The sequence below is a fragment of the Camelus ferus genome, chromosome 12 (genome assembly GCF_009834535.1).
Source record: "Camelus ferus isolate YT-003-E chromosome 12, BCGSAC_Cfer_1.0, whole genome shotgun sequence".
Classification (NCBI taxonomy): domain Eukaryota; kingdom Metazoa; phylum Chordata; class Mammalia; order Artiodactyla; family Camelidae; genus Camelus; species Camelus ferus.
In genome coordinates this window covers 9,422,226-9,440,992 of record NC_045707.1, presented here as the reverse complement: position 1 = coordinate 9,440,992, position 18,767 = coordinate 9,422,226, and the positions used below count along the sequence as shown (strand labels likewise).

The window sequence follows — 18,767 nt, the reverse complement described above, 5'->3', positions numbered from 1 at the left end:
AGAAGAATGTGGCAGCCGGGGTTAAGCTGGGAGCTAATCTGGCTTTGATGCTGACCCACTGAGCGTCCAGGGCGCTAGGGTCAGGACCACCTGCTCTGGTCCTGGGTGAAACGCTGAGTGTGAATCTAGCTCACTCAACCTGACCTGAAGCCTCTTGAAGGCTGAAGGGTGGGGGCCAGGGCTTCCCTGGGAGCTGAGAGAACTTGCCCCCACACCTTCCTGCTGGGACTCCTGGCTCTGAGCAAGGGGCAAAGGGCCTTCCTTGTGCATTTCCCTCAATGGACATTCATTGGGCACCTGCCATGTGCCAGTGCGGTTCTGGGCACAGGGTTTGGAGCGGTGAGCAGACAGGAAGAAATCCTTGCTCTCGTGAATCTGACAATACATGAAATCCACACTGGGCTGGCTAGATAGCTGTAAGCTGAGACAAACACAAAGCAGGGAAGGAGCAGGGCTGTGTGGAGAAGAGGCCGAGAAGGTGACACTTTAGCATAGACTAGGAGAGGGTGAGGGAGTGAGCTAGGGAGACAGCTGGAGGAGGAGTGCCTAGGCAAAGGGAATGTCAGGTGCAAAGGCACTGAGGCAGGAGAGAGCCTGGCTGGCTTAAGGAGCATCGCGGAGCCTGTGGAGCTGCAGGAGAGCTTCAGGAAGGGAAGCCAGAGGAGAGCAGCCCTGCCAACCCTGGTGCTGGCTGTGCTCTGAGCAACAGGAACAGAAGGATGATGTGAGCAGGCAGTCACGACACCCCTGGAGAACAACGATGGTTCGTGGTGGCTCAGACTAGAAGGTGGTGAGAAGTCGCCAGGTTGGGGACACATCTGGAAGGTGGAACTACAGGGTTTGCTGACAGACTCAATGCAGGTTTTGAGAGAAAAAAGGCAGCCAAGGATGACTCTGGAGATTTTGAGCTGAGTCCCTGGGAGGATAAAGCTGTCGTTTCCTGCGTTTGGGAATCTGGGGGCAGGAGGTCAGGGCCGCCGTGGGTGCGTGCATCTGGGAGACTCCTGCCCGCGCCCTGAGTGCGACACCCAGCAGGCAGCGGGGTGCAGCGCCCCGGGGCCGGCGGCCTGGGCCGGGCGTGTTTGGGGGTTGTCAGGGTAGTACTGGTATTCAAAGCCCTGAAACTGGGTGGATTTCCAAGGAGTGAGTAGATGCAGGAGAGAGAAACTCCACCAGCTCCGCCCTGGAGACGTCCAGGGTTTCTGGGCTGGGAGAGGAAGAGCCAGCAAGGGAGGTGGCCAGAGGGTGGGGAGGGAGGGGCAGGGCTGGGAACCCCGGCCGCCTCCGAGGAGGAGAGAGAAGCCCACCACGGAGGGGGACTTCTGTGAAGGCCTTCCGTGGCCTTGGTAGGGGGTTTCTGGTTGCTGCTGTTTCAGAGCTGGGACGGGAGACTCCGAGCTGACAGAGGGGGGAGCACGGGGTAGCGTCCGGGACGGGAAGGGTGCAGGTGGCGGCAGCGGGGCAGAGACACTAAGGCGGCAGGGGCACAGTGGCGCCTGGGCTACCCGCGAAGGGAAGCTGCTGCCACGGAGAGGGCAGGAGGCTGGACTCGCCGGGCTGGGGTTATGCGAGCAAAGAACTCCCTCTGGGAGAGGGGCCGGGGTGAGGGCGTGGGGGAGGTGACGAAAAGGAAGGGCTCTCGGAGGCGAGGCTGCGGAAGTGCGGCCGCGGTTCTGGGGGAGCTGGGGCCGCGGGGAGGAGGCGGGAGGCGTGGGCTTCGGGGCCCCGGGGGGCCAGGGCCCCGCTGGGCGGGGACACGCCCCAGGCGGCCCGCGGACGGCCAAAGGCCGAGCGGAGCCCCTGGAGCCCCTGTCTGTGCCTCAGTCGCCTCGTCTGTAAAACGGAACCCGACTGCCGAGGGGTGAGTGCGGCGGGAAGGGCCGGTCCCCGGGCGCTGCGCGGGCGTCACAAGCCCTGGAGGAGCGTCAGCGCTGCCGCCGAGCAGGGCCTCGCGCCGGGGTGGGGGGTGGGGGTGGGTGCCGAGAGCTCCCGCGGAAGCGCAGGCGCGCGGGCGGGGCGGAGGCTGCGGGGGGGGGGGGCGGGGTCCGGGCGGGGAGCTGGGGGTCCGGGCGCCCGGCGGGCGGGCAGCTCCCTTCCTGCGCGGCTCCCCCAGAGGGCAGTGCAGCATCGCCTCTCGCCCCGCGCACTCCCCGCGGCGCGGAAGCTGGCTCTTTCTGGAATCCCTCCACCTGCCGGGGTTGGATTCTACTCCGAAAGCTCCCGTTTTTCTCCATTCCGGGGTCCCTAGCTCCGGATTTAAAGCATCCAGGGCCCAGCGCGGCCCTGAGCTGCTCTGTGCATGTTGTCTGACGGAGCGTCACAGCAGCCCCGTGAGGTCCGTACTGCGATCACCTCCGTTTTACAGGGAAGGAAACTGAAGCCCCGAGAGGTCAAGCAACTTGCCCAAGGCCACACAGCTAGGAAGGAAAGGGCTGAGGTTCAAATCAAGGAGGATTTGCTCCCAGAGCTGGGGTTCCAATCCCCCCACTCTGCTGTAGGCATGCACATGCTCCCTGTTACTGAAACGGGGTCCCTGTCCCCGCTCCCACCCACCTGCTTGTTTCCTTCTTGGCCCTGGCACCATCGGTAATCTTGTAATCTTTATTTGTAGTGGGCTTTACAGCCAGCGCCGCCCCCCGGGCATCAGCTGCAAGACAGGGACCTGGTCTGTCTGCGCAGGGCAGCCTGTGACCACCGCTGACCGTGGTCGGGGCTCACACCCTGGACCGGCTGACGGCACGTGTTCAACAGGAGGAGAGACCCGCACTCCTGGCACACACAGGGCTCCCTCGTCCTTTGGATGTGCCCCTCCTGCCTCAAGCCACCACTGCTGCGCTGGAAGTTGGAGATGCAAGGATTCCACCAGGAGGGTGCAGCGCTCACACCTTTCCAGGCCAAACGTCGTGCTCCTGGGAGCCCAGCCCCTGACAAGTGGGAAGAGAGCCATGGGTGGCCCGGGACCACTGTGTCACGTCCACGTCCTCGCCATGTCTCTGGCTCCCCCACGACCCCTGCCCTTCCTCTGGGTGGTGGCTGGTCCCCTCCATGGTCCAACTCCCAATGGGGCCCTGCGCCCTGGCAGAGGGCAAGAAGTGAGTGTGCTCGGTTCCACGTGCCCCCCAGAGGCTCAGGGCCAGCTGGGAGAAGGGAGAGGGGAGAGGGGCAGGGACCCCTGGGAAGAAGCAGAAGAAAACAGAAGGCGAGGCTGGGGGAGGGGGAGGAAAGCAGCTGGAAGGACAGAGCGCTCCGGAGAGGGAGAGGTGAGCGCGAGGAGGCACTGAGGGCCTCAGCAGCTTGGCTCCTGAGTGGATTTATTATTTACAGGATATTAATTGCTAGGAACAGATTGCAGCTGTAAACCCTCTAAGTGCCAGCTAAACGCCTCGGAGCACACCCTATCCGTGTAGGACTGGGAACAAAGCCCCACGTAAACACCTCCTGAGGTGTGGAATCTCTGGGTGACTCAGGGACCGCACATCCAGATACCGGAGTTGTGAAACCTGAATCCCTGAGTAGGCTGTGCAACTGTCTCCCGGCCCATGACAGTGGAATGTTGACTTACTGAGCGTGAGTCATCGGCAGCAGCACCTCGGAAAATACCCAAGTCACCCCAATTACTGCTTTATCAACGGCCACCATCGCTCCATAACCCAACCCAGTGAAACTGGAGAAAAGGCCAGCTGAGCCTGGCCGGGGGCATCTAGCCCTTGGCGCAGATGGTCTTCCTGGCAGGAGCCTCCACCGTCATGCCAAGCCACAGGCCCTGTGTGGTCGATGTGTGCAAGGTGTCGGCCCCATTTCACAGCCATGGACACTGAGGCCCACTGGGGCCAAGGCAGAGAACACCGAAAGAGGAAGGCTGTCTGGAAGAGGCAGTGGCCTCAGACAGCCCAGGGTGGGAGGGTGTGGGGGCAGAGTTGCAGTCAGCCACATGTCACCCTCTTGGCACAAGGATGGTGACCACCCGTGGGGGTTCTACTCAGTGTGGGCACCTGCCAATGACGACACTTGCGTTATATCACCCACCTTAGCCAGTAGGTGCCCCATTTCTGTTTCAAAGATGGAGAAACTCAGGCACAAGGAGATTGTCGCTTGCCTAGGGTCACTCAGCTAACAGGCAGCAGCCCTGGGTCAGACCAGCCCTAACTGACTCCAAGTCCACCCTCCTTCCAGGATGACCCGCTGCCTTTCTGTCCTGACGTGAAGGTGGAAAAGCTGAGCAAAGGAACATCCCTGTCTTAGCGGATCCGCACCAGTGCTTGCGTACACGCGCGCGCACGCACACACACACACACACAGCCGTGCGCATCCGCAAAGATGTGCCCTGGGAGCATCTGCACGGCCTCCTGCCTCCAAGCCTCTGCAGGCGGCGAGCTGGGCCTGGCCTCGTAGAGCCGGGAGGCTGACTACGGCGGGCCCACCCACGAGCCAGGGAGCTCTCCATGCTCTTAATCAGTAAGATATGTTTCTGGAAGAAAAACCACATCAGCATTTTTATTTTCAAGTTCAGACAAGGTTTTTTTTTTTTTTTCCCCTTCCCAATTTTCCCTTCGCATGGGTGAGGCTAATCCTCTTGCCTTGACTGGCAGGTCTTTAGACCTCGTCGTGCACGGAAAGGAGCAAAGAATCAGTGACAACAGCACAGGGACTTCTCTCCTTCCTCCCTTTCCCAGATCTCAGTAAGAACAGTCTGTAATTACGATGCAGAACGTTTAAAAAGTGAGAGCGAATCTGCAGTGGGCCCGGCAAACACCTGGGACGTTCGAGGAGGGCTCTGGCCCTTCCCCTGTTTACCCTACAGATTCTCACCTCTCTTCCCAGGGATGTGCCCCGTGGGCTGGGGACAGGTGGTCCACAGGTAGACACCCCCCGCCCCAGGAGCAGGGAGGGGAAAGCTCGACACCAGCCCGACCTTGGGAGAAAGATGAACCAGGATAATAAAAGCAGAGGTAAACGGGGTGGGGAAGCGGGGAGTGGGAAGGCGAGGGAGCTGGGGTGTTCCCGGAGGGCCCAGGTGTGGGCCAGGGCTCCCAGAGAAACCGCACAAGCAAAGAAAATGAAGATCGGGAAAAAGCCTCTCTTTCAAGAGTAGGGAAGACTAACCATGGTTACAGAGTAAATATTAGAATTTCCTCCGCTGCTTCGTGCGTTTCGGAATATATTCAAACTAAAAGTCTCTGCTTCTGGAACTGAGCCTGACTTATACTTAATAAAAGCGGTGCCGGGGGAGGGGGGCAAGTTCCTCGCAGTGAGTTTGTTGGGTATATGTTTGGAAGCAGCCCCTTCGCCTGGGGCAGAACTAACCAGGTGAAGACAGAAAGGCAGCTGCAGGCAGAGCTCCTAGCGTGTGTAACTCCCCGAGGTGACACAGAAAATCCAGTCCGGCGGGGGTTCTTCTGGGATACTCAGCAGGGTGACTCTTCTTTGTGGGGCCCGTTCCAGGCATTGCTGGGTGTTTGACACCCCGGTTCCTGCCCAGTAAATGTGAAGGGACATCCCTTAGTGGTTGCCAACGACTCAGGCTCCCACGCGTTCCCCAGCGCCCCCTGGTGGGGGTAGAGGGTACTGCCAGCTGAGGATGTGGGGGGGATCAGGTGTGTGTTTGTGTGTGCGCGCGCGCGCGTGCGTGTGCGTGTGGTGGGGAGGCAGGGAGTCGCGAAGGATGGTGGCTAGAAATGAGGGTGTGGAGAGGCAGGCAGAGCCTAGCTCAGACTGCCTTGAATGTCATCCTGGGGAGTAAGCCACCCTCTGGGGGAGGGGAAGGACGTGGCCGACTTGCACCCGGGAGAGAGCACTTTGGCTGCCAGGGGCGGCGTGCGTAGAGGGCATTAAAACTGAAGACAGAGGCCTGGGAGTTTCTTTGTGGAGAGGCTCAGTCACAAGTTCAATTTATTTAGTAGACATAGGGCTGTTTGGATTTTCTATTTCTTTTTGTGTCCATTTTGATATTTCATGTGTTTAACAGAAATAATTTGTTTTCCATTTGGGGGGGCATAAAGTTGTTCATTTTCCCTCATAATCTCGTTTCCCTTTTAGTGTCTGTAGGAGCTGTAGTGATGCCCCGTCTGTCTTGCTGATGCTGGCAGTTTGTGGGTTTTTCCCTTGAGCAGGCTCACCGGCGGTTTATCAACTTCATTGATCTTTTAAAAGAACTAGCTTTTGGCTTCACGGATTTTTTTCTACTGTTTGCCCATTTCCTGTTTTATTGTTATTGTTTCCTTCCTTCTACTTACTTTGTGTTTCATTTGCCCTTCTTTTTCTAGCTTCTTATGGCGGAAACTTAGGTCATTGATTTTAAATCTCTCTTCTAACAAAGCAAAAAGCCTCCAAATTTCCCATAAACACGACTTTAGCTGCGTTTCAAGCATTTTCACATACAGCCAATCCTTGAACAACACGGGTCTGAACCGTGGCAGTTCCATTTATACTGGGATTTTTTTTTTTTTTTTAGTAAATACTCCAGTACTGCAGTATCCTTGGTTGGTTGAATCCACAGATGCAGAACCGTGGATACAGAAGGATGACAGTGGGACTTGAGCATCCGTGGGTTTTGGTATCTGAGGTGGGTCCCGGAACCAATGCCCCATGGGTCGTGGATACCAATGGATGACTGTATCATGTTTTACTTATTCAGACATTTTAAATTTGCTTTATAATTTCTTCTTTCACCCACATGTTATTTAGAATTATGCTTTTTAATATCTAAATATTCATATATTTTCCAGGTATCTTTTTGTCATGGGTTTTTAACTCTGTTATGGCCAGAATTTAATTCTGTGTGTGAAATTATACCTATTTTATATGATTTCAAGCATAGAAATACTACATTAGGATAAAATTTTGTGAGTAGAATGAAATGGAAGTGCAGATTCCAGAAGAAAAAGTAAAAATATTATTTCCTAACATTAAGAGAAGGCACTTTAATTTTTAAAATGGATTGTTGGGAGCCACATTTTTCTTTTTTCTTTTTTTACTGAAGTATACTCAGTTACAATGTGTCAATTTCTGGTGTCCAGCACAGTTTCAGTCATCCATATGCATGTGTATATTCATTTTCATATTCTTTTTCATTATAGGCTACTACAAGATATTGCGTATAGCTCCCTGGGCTCTACAGAAGTTTGTCTTTTATCTATCTTTATACATAGTAGTTAATATTTGTAAATCTCAAATTCCCAATTTATCTTTTATCATCTTTCTCCCCATAACCATAAGACTGCTTACTATGTCTGTGAGTCTGTTTCTGTTTTGTAGGTGAGTTCATTAGTGTCTTCTTTTTTCTTTTTTTAGATTCCACATATGAGTAATATCATATGGTATTTTTCTTTCTCTATCTGGCTTGCTTCATTTAGAAGGACAATCTCCAGGTCCATCCATGTTGCTGCAAATGGCATTATTTTATTCTTTTTTTATGGCTGAGTAGTATTCCATTGTATAAATACACCACAACTTTTTCACCCAGTCATCTGTTGATGGACATTTAGGTTGCTTCCATGTCTTGGCTATTGTAAATAGTGCTGCTGTGAACATTGGGGTGCAGGTGTCTTTTTGAATTAGAGTTCCCTCCGGATATATGCCCAGGCGTGGGATTGCTGGATCATATGGTAAGTCCATTTTTAGTTTGTTGGGGAATCTCCATACTGTTTTCCATAATGGCTGCACCAAACTGCATTCCCACCAATAGTGTAGGAGGGGGAACCACATTTTTCTATATTTCACTTCTATTAAAATCATTTAAAGGAGTCATGCGACAGTTCTCTTCACAGCATCTCTACTGTTTGTTGCAAATTAGATAATTTGTAACTATAAAGACTTAAGGTGAAAAAACATATCAACTTGAAATGTTGTAGGTTTTTTTCAAAGTTACTTTAGGGAAATGCGAACAAAAAATTTGAAGACAACTGAGCTAAATATGACTAAGAGGGTATCTGGAATTGCAGAATTTTTTTAAGGTGAGTGAAAGTTTGGCCTGTTGGAAAGGAAGCAAGAACGAAGGGGAGGCTGCAGATGTGAGAGGACCGCCTGATCCTGAGATCCCTGTGGGGTGGAATGGATGGCGTGTGTGGAGGGACCCAGGTGGGATGGAGGAACAGGTGGGTGCAGGAAGGCTTGCGGTCTGGTAGTGAGAAATGTTGGGAGTTCCTGGGCCCGGACGAAGCAGAAAGTGAGGGGAGGTGGTGGGGCTGAACACTGGCGAGAATGAAGGTTTGCAGAGCTGCCGTGGGTCCAGGGTGCCGACAGTAGTGTGCGTGTAGTGAGATGGGACACCGCTGATGCTCTCTCACAGGCCTGGGTGTCCCTCTGGGCACTTATCACAGCTGCACCTGCGCTTTTTTGATGATCTGATTGACATCTATCTCCCTCAGCAAACTGGGAGCGGCATGTGGGCCACTGTCTGTCTAGTCCCAGCACCCAGCCCAGTGTCCGGCTACCTGTTGAAGGGAGGGACGGCTGACAAGGTGTCGGTGTCATCAGAGCACAGCCCTGTGAAAGCCACGATGAGCCCTGGTGACTGTTTCCGAGATGGCAGCTGCTTTGCAAAGGTACCAGATTCACCTCCCTTCCCTGGCACCTCTCCTGAGTCAGTGGTCCCGACACATGGAACGATCTAGGGGATGGCTACAAAACCCAAGGATTAATGGAAGGTGCAGATTAAGGTGAACCTAAGTCCCTCGATGGCTTCCTGGAGGAGGAGAGTGTTATGGTGGCTCAAGAACATGGGCAGGACTCAGGAGGACAGTGAGAGGAAGGACCTACAGGCGTCCCGTGGGAGGAGGCGGAGGGGGGGCTGGAGCCTAGCTCTGCCCTCTGCTGCCCGAGCGATGCCCCGCTTTGCTCCTGGCACCCACCCTGCGGGCGCCCTGGGGGGACCACACCCACCCCGCGGGCGCCCCGGGGGGACTGCTGCCGTTTGCTGAGCACCCTGTAAGAGCAAACTCAGAACTGGGGACGGCTCCTCGGTTCGCAGCTTTCCGCTCTGCCCGGCTGCCTCCTGGGCCCTGCGCCGTTGGTTTGCCTCATGTAACGCACCTGCAGCCGCCAGGGTGAGGATCTCCTGCTGGGGGCTCCCCGCCGTCTCAGGCCGTGGCCCAGACTTCTCTGGGAGACACACGAGGACTCCGCAACAGGTGACCCTTCAGCATCGGTGAAGCAGGAAGAAGTTCCCAGAGGTGCTCCTTCCCGGCTCCAGGCTGGTGCACACACACTGGCTCCCTCTCAGAACAGCCTTCCAGCCCACGCCCACCGTGAGCTGCCGCCAGAAGCCTCCTCCAGGAAGCCTTCTCTGAACACCCTTCTGCTCCCACGGTCGCTCTGGGCCCGGAGCTGTAGCTCCCTTGCTCACACGTCTGCCGAGGACAAGGGCCGAAGCGTCTCATGGCTTCTGCCTTCCGCAGATGCTCAGCGCTGAGCTTGCCGTAACGCAACACCAGACGGGTGGCTTAATAACCGCAGAAACCCATTCTCTCTCAGTCTGGGATCGAGGTGTCGGCGGGGTGGGTCCCCTGCGGCCTCTCTCCTGGGCTTGCAGGCGGCCGCCCTCTTGTGTGACCGTCCTTCTGTGCACACGTGCCCCTGGGGTCGGTGTGTCCACATTTCCTCCTCTCACACGGACACTCCCGTTAGATTGGACTAGGGCCCACCCAACCGGCCTCACTCTATTGAAATCACCTCTTTAAAGGGCTTATCTCCAATACAGCCACATTCTGAGGTGCTGGGAGTCATGGCTTCAACATTGAGTGTGGGGGTGGCGGCTGATTCACCCCTAATGGTGCCAGATCCACAAGGGACAGCAGACACCGTCCCTGCTCTTACTGGCCTCCTAGCCCAGTGGGGATGCAGACGGTCAAACAAGAAGCTACCCTGGGCCGGGTGGGCAGCAGTGCCAGCTACGGGTCCCTTGCCCGCTGGCCCAGCTGCTGCAGCCCCTCCCCCGCCACTGCGACTCCCTCCCACCCCGCTCTCCCGCAGCAGTCAGGGTCCGTGGCGACAAGGCCCTGGCACGTCCCTCCTCCTGGACCCTCAGATAGGGTGATGGTTCATGCTGCGTCAACGTGACTGGGCCTCGGCGTGCCCAGACAAGGGGTCAGACATGACTCGGGGTGTGTCTGGGCGGGTGACTCACGCTGGAACCGGCAGTCTGAGTAAGGGAAGCAGGTGGTCCTCCCCCCTCCCCAGGGAGGGTGGGCCCCGTCCAATCGCTTGAAAGGCCCGAATAGAACAAAGAGGGCTTCTCCCCCCCCCCCCCAGGGTGCCTCGAGCTGGGACACGGGTCTTTTCCAGCCTTTGGACTTGAGGTGAAGGCGGCTCTTTCTGGGAGTCGAGCTTGCAGGCATCCGGGCCGGACCTTACAGCCCCAGCCCTGCTGGGGCCCCCGCACGCCGCCTGCAGATCCTGGGGCCTGTGAGCCTCCGCGACAAGGGTGCCGACTCCTTCAGTTCACCTCCTCCTGCGCGTGCAGGCATCCTCTGGTTGTTTCTCTGGATGACCCGGAAGCAAAGGTGCCACACCCGCCTTGCCATTTTACAGACAGAAAGACTAAGGCTCACAGGGACCTACCCCAGGGCATGGAGGCTCCCTCGCTCCTTTCCTGAGCCCCAGGGCTGCACCTGCGGCTTTGTCCCGGCCCCCAGGAGAGCGAGCCGCTCCCTGGGTAAGTCGGTCCTGCCAGGCCCTGGCCTGGCCACAGTGCATGCACATGTATTTCCACCAAGGGCTTCCAAAGCCCCCTGCTGCAGGGCCCTTTACTGAAGGGAAGGCGCTCCGGGCCCCACACCCTCCTCCCTCTCTGCTCCACGGCCCCCTGGCCTCCTGCTCAGCTCTGGAATCCGGTGACGGGTGGGCTCCCTCAGGTCTCCCCCAGGTCTCCCCCCTGACGCCCTCCCCAGATGCAGCACCACACATGTATCCCCAGACTTCCTTATCCTTTAGGACATTTAAGCCCAATGCATCTGCCCAGACAGCCCTCGGCCTTCACAAGGGGGCTGGGAGATGCAACGCAGCCCCTCTAGCAACCATGCAGGGCTTGACATCACAACTCTGGGTGTTGTGACAGCTCCTGCCAATTGTCCCCCCATCACCCACACTTCCTTCTTCCTGTGGTCAGGGACCCACGCACAGCCACCCAACTAGATACCACGTGGCCCAGCTCCACGCAGGACTAGATGTGGCTGTGGGGCTAAATCCTCGCCCGCAGGAGGGAGTAAGAGATGTGTGCAGACCGCTTCCTTTGAGAGAAAGTGCCTGCCCTCCACTCTTCTCCTTCCCAAAGGCAAGAAATAGTCACCCAACTTCAACTGTGCACACAGAGGTGACACCCCAGGAGACGGCAGAGCAGCAAGGCACGGGGGAGCCCTGGGCTCTTGGTACCCACCCCCGCTTGTCTGTCTGCCTCCAATAACAGGCCATGTATCCTGTGAAGAGAAGGAAGCTTCACTCCTGCTGGGCCGCCATATCTGGGGGTCTCTCTCTATAGCGGCTCAACTTGCACCCAGGTGAGCAGGTGAGATTTTTTCTGTGTGGAATATAAAATACAGAAAAGGATACAAAACGTAAGGGTACAGCTCAGTGAGTTATCACACAGTGAACACACCGTGCAGCCACTATCTAACGTCTCGTCTGATCTGCTTATGAACTTTATGGAAATAGTCACACAGCCGTCATTGGCGTGTGGCTTCCTTACTCGACACTGGCAGCCTCACCCGCTGGGAGCGGCTGAGGTCACTGCCGGAGCCCCACGCCACGAGTGTATCACCACCGCTCTCACCAGGACACTGCCGATGACACGTGGGCTGTTTCCATGTCTCGGCTGTCACAAATAACGAACACTCATGCCTCATCTGTGTCTCCGGGTTCACATACGCGTAGATTTCTGTGAGGTATGATCCCTGCGGTGGAATTGCTGGGTCATACGACGTGCTTATCTTCAAATTTAGCAGCCAAGGAACCCCAGACTGTTTCCCTAAGTGGTTACGGGCGGCACCGACTCCCACTCCCACGGCGGGGTTTGAGCTCTGTCTGCCCTACATCCTCATCAGCGGAGCACATGGCATTGCTGGTCTTTTTATTTTCAGTGCTCTGGCGGGCAGTCGTGGCGTTTCATCATGGTTTCGGTTTTCATTTCCGTGATTACTAATGAGATTAAGTACTTTTTCCTGTGTCTGCTGGTGAAATGGGTGTCTTCTGGGTGAAGTGCCTGTTCAAGTCTTGTCCCCATTTCTTCCAACTTTTTAATTGATACGTAGAGTTCTTTACATAGTGGGGATATGAACCCTCTGTCAATCACAGATGTTTCAAATAGCTCCTCCCACTGCCTTTTCACTCTCTTAACGATGACTAAATTTTTTAAAAAGCCCATTTTAATAGCTTTTGTCACATGGTTAAGAAATCTTACCCTAAGGTTGTAAGGCTCTATTTTCTAGAATTTTTTTTAGCATTTTTGCTTTTTCATATTCAGATTTACACTCTGTCTAGGAATTGGTATTTTTGTATGGTACAAGGTAGGGGCCAAGTGTCCTTTACCCTCTACAGACGTTCAGCCATCTCAGCAGGACGTGTTGAAGAGCTGATCCTTCCCCGCCGTGCTCTACAAGCCGCTTAAAAAGCACACCCAGTGTCCACAGGTGAGGGTGTTCCTGGACTCTGCTCTGTCTCCTTGCTCTGTGTACTTATCCTTGGGCCAACACCACACTTTTTAAGGAATCTTACCCATCATTCTTCTTTCAGGGAGTCCTGGCTGTTCTTGGCTTTTTAAATTTCCTTATCCATTTTAGAATTTACTTAAAATATTTAGTTTCTAAATGTTTGTTGCTGGTCTGTAGAAATTTAGTGGAGCTTTGCATATTAACCTGGTATTCAGTAACCTCCCTGTATTCGTTTATTTGTTCTGATACTTTATGCACAGGCTTCTGCACTAGCCACATAAGCGATCCCGTCCGAGTTCTTCCTTCCAATGGTTACCCTCCCCCCTCCTTTTTTGGATGTATTTCGTTGGCTGTTTTAGCTTCCCAGTGTCAGGGTGAGTGTAAGTGCTGAATTGTGACTAACCTTGCCTTAAGGTCAAGAGGAAACATTTCAACATTTCTTAATCCAGTTTGGTATTAGCCGAGGGAGTTTTTGTAGATAATTCTCTATCAGAATAAGGAACCTCCCCCCATTCCTAATTTGCCAAGACATTTTAATATGATTGGATGTTGAATTTCACTGTAAACTTTTTTCTCTGCATGAGTTATGACTTTTAATTTTTTTTTTCCTTTTAGAGGGGAGGTAATTAGGTTTCTTTCTTTTTTTAATTTTTAGAGGAGGTTCTGGGGATTGAACCCAGGACCTCCTGCATGCTAAAGCATGTGCTCTACCATGTGAGCTACACCCTCCCCGATTTTAATTTGTTAATGCAGTGACATTTACTACTTTAAAAAAATGTTAAACCAGTGTTGCATCCCTGAAGTATACAGTTTGTTTCTGACGTGTTTAGGGTCTTTGGTCTATGTTCATGCATGAGACTGGCCTTGCCTTTTCTTTTCTCCTAATAAACTTTTCAGGTTTTGAAATCAAGATTATTCTGGCCATGTAAAGGGCTGTGGTGTCCCCTCTTTTCCTGGAGGAGTGTGTGTAGGGTTAGCAGTGCTTCTAAAATGCTGGTAGAACTTGCTGCTGAGGCTTTGTGAGCCTGGAGTCTCCTCTGTGGAAGTTTTAAAGATTAAATATTTAAAGTAAGATATTTTGTGTGTTTTGCTTTTTTTTTTTTTTTAAAGGAATCTGTCCATGTCCCCTCAACGTTCAAATTTATTAACATAAAATAATCACAATATTCTTTTACGGACTTTTAACGTCCACAAGCTCTGAAGTGACCGTGGTTTTCTGGGTGCGCTGTTTTCTGCGTTGGCCTCAGCACAGCTTTTTCAATTTAATGTATTTTTCAAAGAACCAATTTCTGGCTTAATTTTTTTTTTTAATATTGCGATTGTTTCCTGCTTAATTATTTTCTGGTGTCCTATTTATTCCTTTATTTCCCTTCAATTGTGGCTTTAGGGTTCTTTTCATAACTGCTTAAGATAATGCCTAGCTTATTGGTTTTCCGCCATCGTTTCTCACATGTGCACTGAAGGCAGTGAATCTCCATCTGAGCATGGCTTTCGCGCAGCCACAATCTTTGATGTGCAGCATCTTCATGAACAGTCAGTTAAAAATATTTCCTAGTTTCCAGTTCTTCATTTGGACCCTTAGGCATTTGAGAAACAGTTTCCTTTCTTAAGTTGTGGGGATCTTCCAGCTGTCTTCTTGGTACTGACATGCAGCTAGCTGAAATGGTAAGGAACCTCTACCCTGATTTAGGGTTGGAATAGACTACGTATGACTCTGATCCTCTGAACTCTGCTGAGACTTAACAGCACAGCAAAAGGACCGGTTTCGGTAAACGGTTCCACATATATTTTAGAAGAATGTGTGTTCTGCACTTGTCGAGTGTAACGTTCTACACGTGGCAAATACGGGCAACCTCACAACTGCACTGATCTAATGTTTACTGTCCTCACTGACGATTAGTGTCTGCCCAGCTCATCAGCCACTAAGAAAGGACAGACCCCTGCACGCTGATCGTGTGAGGACTGCAGCCCATGATGCAGATCGCGGCACGGACACCCACACGTGGTGGTCTCCAGGGGGCTGGCTGGGAGCAGGTGACGGCCGAGGCCCCGGGGTGGGGGTGGGGGAGACAGGCTGGCAGACAGACCCGCCCCTGGAAGCGCACACAGCTCTCCTCCCCTCTGCTGCTCACAACCCCTACTTCCAGGAAAGAAGAGAGTCTTCGAAGGAAGTGGTGGTTGTGTGAATTTTCCCTCGCTGCTGCCTTCTTGGTGACATTTCCTAAGGCTTAGTTTTGACTTTCAGGTGTTATTACCAAAAACTGCAACACTCACCTTTTCCGCTTAGGCTGTAAATATGGACCTTAGAGCATGTCACTGTGCCCATGTCTCTTAGTGGTTCATTTCAGATACTTTCAACTAATCCCTTTCATTGACGACTCCTCTCCTGTGGCTGAACGCAACCACTCATTTCTTCATTTCAGTTATGTTTTCTTCGGTTCCTGAGTTTTCATTCAACCCCCTTCACAGTGTGTCCCGTCTTCTGCTGACATCTTCCCTGTCAATTTTCAGTCGTGTCTTTCGTCTCTTGGAACGTTTTCAACACAGTCACGCTAAGTTTCTGTCGCTAACTCCGTTCTCTGCTGCCCCTCCACATTTCTTTTGTTCGTTGCCACGCTGGTTTCTTCTGATTTCCCTGTCATGCTGTCTCCTCTCCTCAGGGCACGTTTCACTGAGTGCTAGAGAACATGCAGGAAAAGTTATACGAACACTCCGAGATCTAACACGATGTTATCTTTTTCCGAGGAGATTTGAGTCGTCAGGAACCTGGGGCGGCAGTGCTCCGGACGCTGGATGGCAGGGCTCACCCCGGTCACTGAGACCCAGTGTCTGGGAGAAGCTACTTCGGCTCCACTATTGTTCTTCCCAGGCAGCCCCCTGGGGCCCCAACCTAGAGAGAGGGAGGTCTGCCAGGCAGTGGTCGGTCACCTGGGCCCCTCTGGCTGTGACACACACGACCCGCAGCCTCTTTGATTCTTCTCTGGTGAGAGAGCAGCCCAGACGCCAGCCTGGTGACTTCTCACTCTGTCTTGTTCTCCCCCTGGTACCTTCAAATAGTTTGGCTTGCTCTTCATCTGTCTTCGGGGAGTTGCGGTCAGAATCACCTCGTTAACCATCACTGGGTTTGGAAGTGCCCTCTCCTTTTCTAACACACGTACTCTCGGAATTCATGCCAAATCTTCTTTAGCCCCTTAATCTTGTCTTCCTTCTCTGACCCCCCCCAAGGTCTGCAACCTGAAGTGCAGACAAAGCTTTTCTGCACCAGGACATTCCCTGCAACACTGATCCCAGTGAGAAATACAACCCGGAAGGCCCAGTGGTAACAGGATGGTTAGGGCCACAGTGGGACGCTTCGAGGCAGCAGCCATTGAAACGTGTATTTGTGAGATTTGGAAAAGTTCTGTAGTACAGTGTTAAGCGGAGGCTCTCACGTGAGCTGTATGCTGCAGTCCGCCCACAGCTTCGAAACAGTGACTCCAAACACGTACCTCCAGTACCGACCAGACAAAACACACCTCGGATTCTTCTTCACATTAAGCTTCTCCACCTCAGGGAGAGCCTGACCATCTCCCCAGCTGTGCGAGCAAATCCGAGGAGTTGCTCTTGGCAACACACTCCCCTCCTCAATGACTGATCCAACACAGATCAGCTCAAATCCCTGCCTCCGCCTCCACGGCCACCACGCTCGGCCAAGCCACCCTCATCCACAGCCCGAGACCCGGGAGGTGGGTCTTCTCAGCCCTCTGCTGAACGCGGTCAGCACCTTCCCAACGCACCTGGAGGGAAACGCAAATTCCTGCGTGATCTGCCTCCTGGTCCCCCCGCCCGCTGCCCGCATGGCCCTAGACTGTGTGAAGCCCACCCAGCCTCTGGCCTCTGTGCCCAGTGCTCCCCCAGCTCTTGGTACAGTCAGCACCTTTTCAACCTTCTGGCCTCGGGTCAGGTGTGGCCGCCTCAGGATGGACACCCTGTTTCCCGTCTATATCCTGACCTTCTTTATTTTCTTCATGCTGTTTTCTCCAATATGTGATGTTGTTTTTATGTCTGTTTACTTGTTAATTTTCTGCCATTCTCATCAGAATGTAAGCTTCACGACAGAATGACTGTGTCTCTCGTTTACTGCTGTATCCCCAGGATCTGCCAGTACACTGCTCCAGGAGGAAGCAGGCTCAGAGTGGTTAAGCAACCTGCTCAAGGCCACACAGCGGCAAGAAGTTGGGCTGAGACTTCTCCCCACGAAGCTCCCCTTGCTCTATGTCCAGAGCCGCCACCGTTCAGGCATATCTACTACACTGACTTTCTGTGCCTCCGGAGAAAGAAGCTAAGTTTGTTCCCTCATTCTTCCCCTACTAACTAACCATGGCAATTAATCACTAAGCATTTACTGCTCTGGGACCCCAGGCATTAACCTCTGCGACTCAACTTCCTCATCTGTATAATGGGGTTAATACTGTGTAATGGCTCTGAGCATTAAATGATTAATATTGTTAAAGTGTTCAACACATTGCCTGGCACCCAGGAAGCATTACATAAGTATTTGCTAAAGAAGTGAAGTGCATTTCGTGAGCGCCTACTGGACGCCCAGAGCTGCGGGGACGGGGCCGCACAGTGCAGTGTCTGTGCGCCATCAGACGCGCTCCCGTCGGACACATGATGAAGGTGTCGGAGGCTTAACAGCGCCTGCTGCAGCAGTGAGAACTGGCCTCAGTGAATGCACCACGTGGCAGGCCGCGGCCTAAGCATGCCAATACGTTCACTTATCTTCATCCTCGTGGACTCCTGCAGGTTGGTGGTTCCGTAAGCCCCATTTCAGCGATGAGGAAATGGAGGCACAGAACTTACAGAATCTTTCGTCTGTCACAGGTGAAAGAGGGGGGCCTGGAACCCCGGCACTCACTTCAGAGCTTACGCTCCCAACCACAAGCTTTACAAAGTGGTGGGAAAAGGAAAAAAAAAAGTGGTGGTAAAAATTATACCCACGCTAGAAAACACCACATAAGCTCTTGCTTAACTGAAGTAACAGAAGCATAATTTCATGTGTAAATGGAGAATGTGTACTATATTGTTTAATAGGAAGAAACGTTTAACTTAATGCTTAACTTAAGGTTTCAAATAAGCCAGGATAAACAATTATCAAAACCTTCAAAAAGTCATTTCCAGTAACACAGTAATTGTCTTTGGTTGTGACGAAGAAAGTCTGATGAATGAGTTAACACCGGAACCATTACATTTACAGAAAAAGCTTACCTTTAAAATTCACGTAAGTTAGAGATGGCAAATCAAATTTATATTGTCAAGTGCCACCTAAATAACATTTGACCTGAAAAACCCAAATAAACATATTAAAATGTGTAGGGAAGAAGACAAGAGATATTCTATCATATAAACACACGGGGAAAGATGTGAATTTTGAAAAACAAAGTTCTTAATTGATTTTCTGTATTCAGGCGACTGTAGATTGAGGCGGTCAGAACCTTGGACAGCACCGAGAGGGTTTCTCCTCCCAAGGGCCGGTTTTGCAGTAGATCCTAAATGTTAAGGTCCTTCTTTCACTCCTCTGCACCATACAATTGTCTTAATTTTACTGCCTCCCACATATAAATGAATTCTTTTATGTGCAGAACTTACTGACGATGAAATATGCATGTTTAGAGTCGGCCACATTTGTCCCAACATCTGTTTACTCATTCATAGGATCATTGCTCGTATAACTCACAGAAACTGAAGGACACTATAAAACCATTTAAGTAGCATTTAAGTTCCAGCTATTGCCATCAGTGCTGCACATCAATGCCTTCAGAAATTAATGGACACAAGATATACATACGTAAAATCTTAATTTTTGATTAAAAGTTTACTAGTTGGCAGCCCAAATGACCTCAGTCATCCCTCTACATTCCATTTTGCAAGGCCGCTAACTGTTAGCACTTTCCAAAAAGCATGGTGGTTAGAGGCAGAAGCTACTGAACAAAAGTGCATCCAGCATTAGCTTCCCAAGAAAAACCAACCCACGAGATGTATATGGACACTCTAACAGTCTGTTACTCAAATTGTGAAAATAAATATTTTTGAAATAATAACATCCATTGTTAAGGTTTTCAAAAAAATCATTCTGCAGATACTCAG

The 18,767-nt window shown here is 52.3% G+C and overlaps 1 protein-coding gene across 2 annotated transcripts; it reads left to right on the top strand.

Annotated features, from left to right (window-relative positions):
* The first annotated feature begins 1,359 nt into the window (after positions 1-1,359).
* LOC116667547 (collagen alpha-1(I) chain-like) lies at positions 1,360-18,650 on the top strand. 2 transcript variants are annotated; one of them, XM_032492444.1, is made up of 5 exons: positions 7,917-8,093; positions 8,367-8,543; positions 10,528-10,651; positions 11,402-11,492; positions 16,776-18,650. In XM_032492444.1, exons 1-5 carry the CDS (start codon positions 8,082-8,084, stop codon positions 16,996-16,998), a joined length of 627 nt encoding a protein of 208 aa, XP_032348335.1. In that variant the 5' UTR covers positions 7,917-8,081; the 3' UTR covers positions 16,999-18,650. The 2 variants fall into 2 exon arrangements, with proteins under 2 accessions (XP_032348334.1, XP_032348335.1); XM_032492443.1 differs by lacking the exons at positions 7,917-8,093; positions 8,367-8,543; positions 10,528-10,651; positions 11,402-11,492; positions 16,776-18,650 and adding exons at positions 1,360-1,861; positions 2,612-7,251.
* Positions 18,651-18,767: the final 117 nt, after the last annotated feature.

Coding starts and splice junctions, on each gene's coding strand:
- LOC116667547 (XM_032492443.1), top strand. CDS start 1,566: ATGCGAGCAAAGAACTCCCTCTGGGAGAGGGGCCGGGGTGAGGGCGTG. Junction 1,862..2,611: donor CGGAACCCGACTGCCGAGGG/GTGAGTGCGGCG, acceptor CTTTATTTGTAG/TGGGCTTTACAGCCAGCGCC.